The sequence below is a fragment of the Sesamum indicum genome, linkage group LG3 (genome assembly GCF_000512975.1).
Source record: "Sesamum indicum cultivar Zhongzhi No. 13 linkage group LG3, S_indicum_v1.0, whole genome shotgun sequence".
In the NCBI taxonomy this organism is placed as follows: domain Eukaryota; kingdom Viridiplantae; phylum Streptophyta; class Magnoliopsida; order Lamiales; family Pedaliaceae; genus Sesamum; species Sesamum indicum.
Window position 1 is genome coordinate 5,572,087 of NC_026147.1, and position 12,525 is coordinate 5,584,611.

The following is a 12,525-nucleotide window of genomic DNA, read 5'->3' on the forward strand; positions in this document are numbered from 1 at the left end:
CTACACAAACTTGGAATTTGTGACTTCGTTCAATATTTTGACTAAGAATTAAATTTAAATTCATCATTCGTTTGATTGAATTTAAACCAACTATGCCACAGAATAGATGATTCAACATTCAATATAATAGAATAAGAAGTATCATTTTTATTATTATTCTCAACTCGAACTTTGAACAAGCCATCATCTAAATAATCTTTACCAACAAAAATACCAAATTGTTGAACTATAATTTTATTAACTTTAAAAGCTAATTTATATGCCTCCCTAATTATTATAGAGCCACTAATAATATTTCTTCTGACAGTGGGAACATGATGAACTCTTTTCAAAGATAGAATGCGCCCTGAAGGAAACTTCAAGTCCATGCCTCCTAGCCCTAGTACTTCAGCAGTACTGGAGTTCCCCCTGCTTATTGTCCTTCCACTAATGGTTTGATAAGATAAAGAGAGACTTATCAGAACAAATGTGCACATTCAATCCAATGTCTGTCAACCAATCACAAGTGTCGTAAATAGTTAGGAGTTCATGTTGTATAGATACATACCCTTTAGTTGCTCCTGAGGTGCTAGTACCATTAGAACCCCCCACAACATGTTGACATCTGCTAGCCCAGTTTTGACCTTTTCATTAGGACAAAGCTTGGCCCACTATCCATTTTGACCTTTTGCTCATCAACCTTTTTATAGGCATGGTTTGCAGCACCCCATTTACCACCCCCACTAAATGCAGCAAATGAAACAACCAAGAAAGAAAATTTAATGCTATTGTAACATAAGTTTAAAAATTCAAACTCTAAATCGATGGATTTCTCTTGTAAATTTGATAAAAATTACAACAAATACTAAAAGAACAAGACTTTCTATCATGGTTAAAAGTATAAAATTCTGATAATACAAATTACTCATGCCCGTGCAACAGTTATAGCCATTGTTTTTTATTATTTTTTTTTGGGGGATTATAAGTTTCATTAAATAAAATGTAATTACACCACACTTTCTCCATCATCGGCCTAATCTATTTTTCAAAGTCTATACAGTACCGACAACTGTAATGTTAGCTCTAATCTTTCGGTAAGAATTCTATTTCTCACTTGCTCCACAACCATGCTAGCCAGTAACTCCGTCTCTCTTTGCGTCTCTCGAAACTATCTTTGATTCCTTTCTTGTCAGATATGATATACTATTAGTCGTTATTTCTATAAGTAATATCAAAATACGAGTCATTATGCTAAAAATTTATGACGAATATTTTGACCATAGCTAAAATTATGACAAATTCTGGTTAATCATAATTAAAATTTAAGTATTTTATTTTATTTTACTATAGTAAGTGGCATTAATTTGCAATAATTTTTAAAGTATAAGTGTTTATAGTGTATGAAATAATTTACTTGTTATTTTTCTGTAATGCAAATTAGGGTTTTGTTCTGATGCATGTATCACGACATCTTCTCTTGACTTGTCAATGAAAACTTCAGATTGGGAGTTTCTTGTAATTTGCTGACCATGTGGTCTACGAGACTTTTAACTTCTTCATTAAAGGTGTGTGCCCACCCCCATTATATCTTATTCGTATTTTATGGTTTATTATTGTGATGAGAATGACTGAATTATTTGTGGGTTCGAAATCCTAAGTAATGTGTAAAAACCATTCACTATGATTGTTTTCATTTTTGAGATAAGTTAAAACATACCTAATATTTGCCATCATACAAAAATATCTTATTTGGGTGTTTTTAACTGTTTTGGAATAATATATATATACACACATATACATAAATATATATAAAAAAGACATAATTTGACAGTAATTTGACAATGAACAATAATTTTTTTCTCCCAAAACACAACATTAAACATACAATATTTATTTTAAATTATCTCCAAAAACAAATCCAAACATATATACTATTTCTAACACATACTTATTTATTTTTGTTTTTCTCTCTCTATTTTCATAAAACACAACAAAATATTTCGAAACTGAATCCAAACATTATGATTGGCTTTTTGGGCCATGGTAGGGATGGTAGTCTTAATCGTTGAGATGAAGCCACTTATTTGTTATTTCATTTTCGAATTGAATTTTTTATTGTAATTATATATATATATATTATATTTTTATAGGTTAGTCAATCATTAATTTTAAAATTTTTGTAAAAGTTTTCGATCCTTGTGGTACAGCTAAAACCGAGTAAGCATATTAAAAAATTTCAAATTCTTTTCAAATTATAATCCTTTATTCAGATCTTTAATTCCTTCAAATTTAAATCCATCAAACCAAATGAACTTTCAGATAATTATAACCAAGGTAGAGAGTGGTGACTCTCAAAATTCATCCCAGACCCATCTCAAATAATATTTGCAAATATTCATAATTTGCTTTTTTTTCAATTTACATATATACATATATATATATATTGAAATAACTCATATCGTGGACATAATAATAATTTATTAAAATTTATAACTACTAAAGTTACTTTCTAAATAATGTCATTAACTAATTAAAGAAAAATTAGGTCTCGTAAGTTGGACTCATCGAGGTTGAACTCGGTATGGGGGTGAATTTCAAGTAAATTTAAATTTTGCCCAAAGAAAAAAAAAAAGTATTATTTTAGTCCGCTAAGTATACCTAATTTTAATTTTAGTTCGATAACTATGTCCATTTTTGTTTAAGTCCAGTAACTTACGAAATTGCTTATTTTTAGTCATCTGACAGATTTTCGGATAATTTTACCCCTATGAGTGCATATGGACTAAAATTGCCTTTCAAAAGTTGCATAGGGGTAAAATTGTCCGAAAATCTGTTAGAGGACTAAAAGTACGCAATTTCGTAAGTTACTGGACCTAAACAAAAATGGACACAGTTATCGAACTAAAATTAAAATTAAGCATACTTAGCGGACTAAAATAATACTTTTCCCAAAAACAAATCCTAATTCATAAATCTTTCTGCTTAGATAAGAGTGGGTAGAGAATTCTTAGCTTCGAGAGTGAGCATTTGAAAACGATCACACTCTTATATTAATGAAAATAATGACTTTGAACACATGACAAGTTAAACTTTAAATAAATCTCCAAAGTCAGTCTTTCAATTGTATTTTTGTAAATGTTTTGTTATAAGTCAGTTTGACGCCGGCAGAGTCTTCCCAGATGTTGAGGCGTGACATTGGGTAGGTCTCCTCCACTGTCATAATTAGGACATGATATATTCCTCATTTCATACCTCACCTATATTTATTTTAATTTGATAAATATGCACAAAATCAAGGCTATATTTGGAATAATATTGAGAGATTGTCCCAAAAATATAATGTTAAATATATTTGAGTTTATTGAAATGAGAAAAATAATTAACTTAATTAAGTTTTTATTTTTCAATAATTTCTTGAAAATTGGGGGTATTTTTATAATAATATAAATTAGGATAAGTTGCAATTGACTCTCATGAGCTTTGATAAAATTTTAAATAATTTGTCGTTGTTTGAAAAATTAAAAAGGTAAATTATGAGGGGTTTCTTGAAGTTTGTCTTAATTACAAATACCTACTCGTTGAGTGAAAAATTACAAATATTCTAACAAATACCCCTTATAATAAGTTGTCATAGGAGGGGTGTTTGTTAAGGTATTTATAATTTTAAAAGGCTATTTATAATTTTTCAAATAATGAGGGGGTATTTTTAATTATTATAAACTTCAGGGGAGTCTATTGTAATTTTTTTAAATTAAAAATACCCTCCTAAACTTAGCATTCGTTTAACAAATATTCCCTACAACGAGCAATATAGAGTATTTATTAGATAATTTTAAATTTTAAATTATTGATTTGCTTAAGTGATTATAGAAACTAGTCGCAGCTCTTGCTAGAGGTTCCCGGGCTAGACCCTGTCCGCCTATTGGGGAACTGCCAATGCATTAGCATCGAGACTAGACGAGATGGCTATGGTTGGCATTAAGGGGCTATGAAAGGTAGGAGATGGGGAGCCCGACTAATGCCGTCCTGTAAAACCTAGGCATGTCGGACGAAGAAAATGGCTCCATACGGGATGATGGTGCTTCTTTTTGAGAAAGATTAATCGAGAATGAAAATAACAAGGGCAAACTACAAGCCAAACAACATGGATTTGGCATATAGTCCACTCTTAGGATTTTGGTAAGGGGGGCTCGCGGTTATAGGAATACACGCGCGCGCGCGCGACCATCAGTCATTCGTTTCTCTCCCCGAGAGAAACTCATTCCTTCCATTAACCGCTCGTACTTTCCAACTAGGAAAGCACTCTCTGTGCACCACCCGATTAAAGCCATTCGGTCCCCTCTTTCCATTTAGCTACATTCTTCAGGGTATGACAAATATAAAAAGAGATCTTTGTAATTTTTTCTATAAATTGTTTTACATGTATTAGTAAACTATTTATAATTATTAGCCCAAGTTGCTGGTTGTATCATTCATGTAATAAAATTGAATTTAGTTGCACCAATTAATTAATTGTGATAAACATGGAGGTAATAAAAGGAAACAAAAACACAAGGGTCAAAACAGGAAATTCACAAGTCAACCAATGATAAGAACTTGAGGTCTCGGTCCCTGCATTGCCAAACTTTTCCACACGCACCCCGTAACACTACTACTACGACAATTCTTGATTTGTCACAGTCAACGTCACTGTTCTAAAATAAAAAACAGCACGCCATCCACCATTCCGAAACTCCATCCTCCAAGAACCACTAGTTTTCGCCCTTCTCCTCCTCGTCGTCGTCCTCCTCCTCCACCGCCTGCGGTGGCCACAGGCTGCCGGCGGAGAACTCTTCCCACAATGGCTCTGACACAATACCAATCCCATTTCTTCCTTTTCTGTTTCTTCACATTGATTTTTCTTGTTCACTCGAGGCCATCTCTTCTCTCTTCTGACTTTGACGCCCTCTTGCTCGTGCACAAAGGCTTCGGCCTCGGCCTCCGCCCCGCTCCAGAGAGGAATCTTTGTGATTCCTCCGGGGTATTCTGCGAGCGGCGAATCGTGAACAATTCCCATGTTCTCAGAGTTACTCGTGTGGTCTTTGAATCCCAGCAGCTTAAGGGAAGACTTTCTCCTGCCATTGGTCAACTCTCCGAGCTGAAAGAACTCTCCTTGCCAAACAACCTACTCGTCGACCAAATCCCAGCTCAAATCGTCGACTGCCAGAAACTTGAGGTCCTCAACCTCGGAAACAATCGATTTTCTGGGAAAATTCCATCGGGGTTGTCGTCTTTAATCCGTCTCCGGGTCCTGGATTTGTCGGCAAACAGGTTCACGGGGAATCTTAAGTTCTTGAAATACTTTCCCAACCTGGAAAAACTCAATCTTGCTGACAACATGTTTGCAGGAAAGGTCCCGGTGTCTTTGAGATCTTTCCGGAATCTCAGATTCATCAACTTATCTGGCAACGGTTTGCTCGAGGGTGCGTTGCCATTGATGCATAATGATCTAGATCAGTACTTATCCTCGGAATTGTCTGAAGAGAGAATCCCAAAACGTTATGTTTTTGCTGAAGTTTCACAGGGCAAGAATGAGTCCCTTTCCGCCGTGGCGCCAGCTTCAAGCCAGGGCTCTAATGGCGCCGCAGCCCCGTCCCCAATGGCAGTACCAAGTCATAAACACAAGAAGAATGATAGAAAGAAAATACTTGGTTGGATTCTTGGATTCTTGGCTGGAGGTTTAGCAGGAATCGTCTCTGGAATGGTGTTTTCTATGCTTTCCAAGCTGCTCTTGTTTCTAATCAGAGGGCGTGGCAAGGATGGCAGCTTGAAAATCTTCAGCCCTCTGATCAAGAAGCCCGAGGACTTAGCTTTCCTGGAGAAAGAAGATGGATTAGCATCCCTTGATGTTATTGGAAGAGGTGGATGTGGAGAAGTTTTCAAAGCTGTTCTACCCGGAAGTAACGGGAAAGAAATTGCTATCAAGAAGATAATTCAACCCCCCAGAGATGCAGACGAGCTCACAGAAGAAGACAGCAAGATGATGAACAAGAAAATGCGGCAAATCAGGTCGGAAATCCAGACCGTAGGTCAGATAAGACATCGGAATTTGCTTGCCCTGCTAGCCCATCTGCCCCGGCCAGACTGCCATTACTTGGTCTACGAGTACATGAAGAATGGCAGCCTTCAAGACTATCTCCAACATGTAAAAGAAGGTAAAAAAGAATTAGACTGGTCGGCTAGGTACAGGATTGCTCTAGGAGTGGCTTCCGGGCTCGAGTATCTACACATGAATCATTCCCCTCGCATTATCCACAGAGACCTGAAGCCAGCAAACGTGCTCCTGGACGATGATATGGAGGCCAGAATTGCAGACTTCGGGCTTGCAAAAGCAATGCCTGATGCTAACACTCACGTTACAACGTCGAATGTTGCAGGAACCGTGGGATACATCGCCCCGGAGTATTACCAAACGTTTAAGTTCACGGATAAGTGCGACATATACAGCTTCGGTGTGGTGCTAGGTGTTCTGGTGATGGGGAAGCTGCCATCAGATGATTTTTTCCAGCACACGGACGAGCTGAGTTTGGTGAAATGGATGAGAAATGTGATGACTTCTGAGGACCCGAAACGAGCAATTGATCCCAAGCTGCTGGGAAATGGTTATGAGGAGCAGATGCTCTTGGTTCTTAAAGTTGCCTGCTTTTGTACTCTGGATAATCCCAAAGAAAGGCCTAACAGCAAGGATGCTAGGTGTATGCTGTCTCAGATAAGGCATTAGCTGTTGAAGAAATGTTATTCTTGTATTGTGAATGTATGTTGTGTAAGAAAGATGCATTAAATATGTGTGATTCAGTGAATTGTAATAAAATTGTTTTCCAGGGTTTTTCTAATCAAAGTTGCTTTCGGTTTTGTAATGTTCTTGGGAGCAAGATTCTTGTTCAATCAACGTCCATGATCACACAAAGGCCTTATACTAAGTGAGACTTCCATTTCATTATAGCTAGTTAGCCACAATGCCTTGATGGAGAAGACCAGATTCTTGCAAAGTGTTGAATGCTCCTACAATGTTTTCCTTGAAGAACTTTAAACTCTTACAATTACACGACAAAGCTGATGTACGAAGCTCAACGATGCACATGATTACACATGAAAGCTAGACAAGATTGAAGATATTTCAGACATCAGCTTCAATGCCTTTGCATTGGCTGCAATTCATTTTCAAGAACAAGAAAGAAAGATTGGATTCAAACACGGATTGGATTTTTTTGGTGTAAATTGTATTGAATCTCCTACTCCAATTAATACGTATATAAAAATGATAGTATGTATTATATTTAGGGAAAACTTTTATATATGCACTACAAAAAATGCAATATTTAATCATGAATAATTTTCATGGTTAAAAATAGAATACTCATATCAAAAAGTCATTGACTACGGTCATGTAATGGTTGTTGGCGTAGTGTCTGACAGGGTGGTTAAAATTCTAGCCGCGGCAAATATTTTTACTATAACTCTTAGTTGCAAATAACTTTTTCTTGGTGGATAATATATGTTTTTACATCGATTTTTTTTAGCTATGGTCAATAAAAACTATTTGCCACAATTTTTAGTTCATAACTATTAATATTATAACTAATAGTTATTTTCTTTTTCTAATGACGTATGTATATTGAATAGAGTAGAAGATAAAAACATAGTTTGCTACAAAAATTCCAATCCTCTTCGCACAGCGCTATTCGGGGAACAGCAAAACTCTGCAAAGACTATAAACAAAGCTTTTTAATTCAAAATGTTGGTAAACAAAGCCCCTATAGCTCAGTGGTAGAGCGTCAGTCTTGTAAACTGAAGGTCTGTAGTTCGATCCTGCATGGGGGCACTTTACCCAATTTATTACCTTTTCAGTTCCTTTTTGAGTTGGGTTTGGGCCTTAGGGAATTTCAACCCCAACACCACCAAATATTCAAAGCTATTTTTCTCAGCTTCTATTATTAACAAAGAAAATTTAAAGAGATTGTCATTTTGTATAATTTTATCTAACATGAGGATCAATGATAATTTTTCAAATAATAAAATGATATTTATAATTATATTAAATTTTAAAAAAAGTCGTTATAATTTACCTATATCAAAATTCATTATTATGACCCATCTCACTTAATAAATAGTATGTATATATTAGATAAAATACAAAACACATTATCATTTTATTATAAGAAGATTGGAACCGCAGTTGATAAAAAATATTATGTTTAGCAGCGGAGATGATTAGTCATTAATTGGGATAATTATATCGTCTTTTATTAAAATCTAGTGTAATTATATACAAATTGTCTATAATTTGATAAATTACATCTAGTTTTTCAATGTTTGTTTTCATCCAACAAATATATCTATATGTTAGTAAAGTTTACGAAATTTGATGATATATATTAGCAAAAAGAATTGTGATCCTGGTCGAAATCTACGCGACCTCCTTGGACTGATCTCGAAAGTTGTTCGAGGTCGCTCCTCTCCCAAACTAGTGATTGGGCCCTAAGAAAAGAAGCAGATCGTTAGGCTTGCTGGGGTGGCCCCCAACTAAAATCCTCCGATGCTTAAGTCAATGTTTGGTTTTGAGGTCGAAATAATAGGTCGCTTAAAAAAATAGCGATCTGAAGCAACCTGTAAGTAAAATGTGATCAAGACAACCTCCCTTTTAATGCACTAACTGGGGGGTATTTATAGAGAGAGAAATCGGGGGTCTGTTGGTCCAATACGCGCGTTCCACGTGTCTCGGGTCGTCGGGTCGGGTCGCGATCTGACCCGATCAAAAGTGCGCGGGTCCTGCTGGTAAACTTGTAATTTGGAGCCCTATCAGGGACAAGATTGTCTCTTTACGAGAAAATAGGGTTTTACCCATATCATTACTCTCCTACTTTTCTTAGTGTGAGTAGCACACTAAAGGAAAGTTGAAAAATCTGTCGATCTCGACCTTTAAATCATTACTGCAATCTCAATATCCAACCGTTGTACGTCTCAAATCAAGAAGCTGAAAGGGTTTGCCGATGGCTTCGACCCCAATTGGATCGACCCTACCTTAGACGGTACTCTTGCTGCATTTCCTGAAGAAACCCCCTTGAAACATGGTGAATTCGCTGTTTTAGTTGATGAGATCGAAAAGATGGAGGAAGACCGAGCAGATGAATAGGCTCTCATATTTTTAGCTTGTAATTTCTCATGTAGATCACTATATTTCGAATCTGTAAATTACCTTTTTGATCAATGAACTTCCTTCTTCATAGGAGATTTCCCTTTCACCTTTTCCTTCCAAGAATTCTCATTGGACAAACAAGATAATGAGTGTGATCCATTCTCCATTCTCCAATAAAGTGAATATCAGACTTGAAAGTAACATCTTTTCTAGGTCGCATTAACTGATGTTTTTTAGATGGACACTCCATAGCATCTTTTTCAGATCGCGTTTGTTGATGGTCTTTTTCAGACAGCAAATCGCACCTTTTTCAGGTCGCGTAGTTGATGGTCTTTTTCAAACACCGGGGTCGCACCTTTTTCAGGTCGCGCAGTTGATGGTCTTTTTCAGATACCGGGTCGCACCTTTTTCAAGTCGCGTAGTTGATGGTCGCACCTTTTTTAGGTCGCGTAGTTGATGGTCTTATTCAGACACCGAGTCGCACCTTTTTCAGGTCGCGTAGTTGATGGTCTCTCAGACATTGGGTCGCGCCTTTTTCAGGTCGCGTAGTTGATGGTCTTTCTCAGACACCGGGTCGCACCTTTTTCAAGTCGCGTAGTTGATGGTCTTTTCAGACACCAAATCGCACCTTTTTCAGGTAACGTAGTTCTTTTTCAGACACCGGGGTCGCACCTTTTTCAGGTCGCGTGGTTAATGGTCTTTCTCAGACACCGGGTTGCACCTTTTTCAGGTTGCGTGGTTGATGGTCTTTTTCAGACATCGGTCGCGCCTTTTTCAGGTCGCGTAGTTGATGGTCGCACATTTTTCAGGTCGCGTAGTTGATGGTCTTTTTCAGACACTAGGTCGTACCTTTTTCAGGTCGCGTAGTTGATGCTCTTTCTCAGACACCGGGTCGCGCCTTTTTCAGGTTGCGTAATTGATGTTGCATCGCAACATAAGGTATCACTGGAAGGCTATTTGTTTCGCACGAACATTCATAGATGCAAATACTCTTGAACATGGCAATTTTATACATGATCCAAAATTTGTAACGTCAACACCATAATATCATTCTTGCAAAGCTAAAATCTGCTATGAAAATAATAGATGTTGAAGCATACCCACTTTTGCGAGTTGTTGCTCTCACTGAAAGCGTCATTCTCCCTTTATTCTATCAAGCTCTTATCTCCTTCTGCTCGATGTCCTGGTTCGCGATCTGCTCGGAGATATTCGATCTCGCTTTCCGGCCTCGAACACGATCTCACCGAGGTATCCTTGCCGGATTAATCTTTCGATCTCATCCTACAGCTGGTAACAATCCTCCGTGTCGTGTCCTCTATCTTTATGGAATTTGCAGTATTCTGTGGAACCTCTTCTGGATGTTCTAGCTCTATCAGGCCACTGTAACAGACCGCTATCTTCAATGATCATCATCGCTTGCTCTCTGGAGGTGACCAACGTCGCGTACTGGTGGTGCTTTGGTAGGAAAGGTCTCTCCTCATCTTGCCTCCGCCTATCTCGACCTCGATCTCCTTCCCATTCTCTGTCCTTGATTGCATTCATCTCCTCCTCGTTGATATACTTGTGGGCTAAGAGCATCAATTGTTCTATATCTCCGGGAGGATCTCTAGCTAACGCCGATGCGAACGGTCCCTTCTTTAAACCATGTACTAATATGCTCGTCATCATATCGATCCGTAGATCATGCACCTCCAATATCTCGTTATTGAATCTCCCCAAACCAAATCTAAAAGGGGTTTTCCTCAAGTTCCCACAGACGGCACCAACTGATCCGAGTCGAAATCTACGCGACCTCCTTGGACTGATCTCCCAAGCTGTTCAAGGTCGCTCCTCTCCCAAACTAGTGATTGGGCCGTGAGAAAATAAGCAGATCGTTAGGCTTGTTGGGGTAGACCCCAGCTAAAACCCTCCGATGCTTAAGTCAGTATTTGGTTTTGAGGTCGAAATAATAGGTTGTTTAGAAAAATAGCAAGTTGAAGCGACCTGTAAGTAAAATGTGATCAAGACAACCTCCCTTTTAATGCACTGGCTGGAGGGTATTTATAGAGAGAGAAATCGGGGGTCTGTTGGACCAATATGCGCGTTCCACGTGCGACCCGACCGGATAAAAAATGCGCGAGTCCTGCTGGTAAACTTGTAATTTGGAGCCCTATCAGGGACAAGATTGTCTCTTTACAAGAAAATAGGGTTTTACCCATATCAAATTGAAAGAAAATTCATATTTATCCCCAATTGATTTGTTATAAATTTATTGTATATCAAACAAATCTTTTTTGATGGAACTACTCTCATATATCTCCACTTGCCAATATTTACCTGACATGCATGTGAAAACATACAAGGGTACGTAGTTTGGTTGAATTTTTTTTCTTTTTTTGATATGCAATTAGTCAATTCGGAGGGTAAACATGATTTTCTATCCAATTTTTTGCTGATGTCAGCAAATTTGATGTATATATTTTTTTTTCACAGATGAATCTATTTTTTAGATATAAATAAGTATCAGAAATATTAGATGTAATTTTTCAAATTATAAACAATTGTATGGAATAACTCCAAACTTGGGAGGAGGGCAGGACGGTGTACTTATCGATAATTAATTCCAAGACGAACCCAGTTTATTATAGTGATAAGTATGCAGTATTCCAAGACGAATATTTGGGAGAAATCCATAGACATGAGGTATTGCCAAAACTACATGTATAAATTTCTAATACATTGATATTTGATATTGTTAATTAACTAATTGATTAATGATGGGATTAATTTGGTAAAAGATTCGTATGGGTTTGCACTAAGCATAGATTAATGGTGGATTAGTTATATATGATAACATACTTAATCTTATCCTCTGTAGTAGTCTCATATGTATTAGTATTAATATTAATAAATTATATATAATTATATTGATTAATTATTGCTCTAACTACCAAGGGTCAAGAAATAAATAACTCACAAAAACACAAAGGATTAATTAATTAATTTGTGTGAGATTTTCAAGATTTCGTCTTAATTTTTTGCTTAATTAAGAGTGATTAATTCCTAGTGAATATTGTTTTGGTAGGATATATATATATATATATAGGAAAAAATATTATTTTAGTCCAATAACTATGTCCATTTTTGTTTAGGTCTAGTAGCTTACGAAATTGCTTACTTTTAGTCCTATGGCAGATTTTCGAACAATTTTATCCCTATGAGTGCATATAGACTAAAACTGCCTTTCAAAGTTGCATAGGAGTAAAATTGTCCAAAAATCTGTCAGAGGACAAAGTTACTGGACCTAAATAAAAATGGACATAATTATCAGACTAAAATTAAAATTAGACATACTTAGCAGACTAAAATAATACTTTTTCCTATATATATAA

The 12,525-nt window shown here is 36.6% G+C and overlaps 1 protein-coding gene and 1 non-coding gene across 2 annotated transcripts; both read left to right on the plus strand.

Annotated features, from left to right (window-relative positions):
* On the plus strand, window positions 4,617-6,875 carry LOC105157311 (leucine-rich repeat receptor-like serine/threonine/tyrosine-protein kinase SOBIR1). Its single transcript, XM_011073702.2, has one exon. It carries the CDS (start codon window positions 4,820-4,822, stop codon window positions 6,737-6,739), a length of 1,920 nt encoding a protein of 639 aa, XP_011072004.1. The 5' UTR covers window positions 4,617-4,819; the 3' UTR covers window positions 6,740-6,875.
* On the plus strand, window positions 7,769-7,840 carry TRNAT-UGU. The gene has a single exon. It is a non-coding gene; the product is annotated as a tRNA-Thr (tRNA).

Bases quoted from the DNA above. Each gene is read 5' to 3' on its own strand.
- LOC105157311 (XM_011073702.2), top strand. From the start codon at position 4,820: ATGGCTCTGACACAATACCAATCCCATTTCTTCCTTTTCTGTTTCTTC.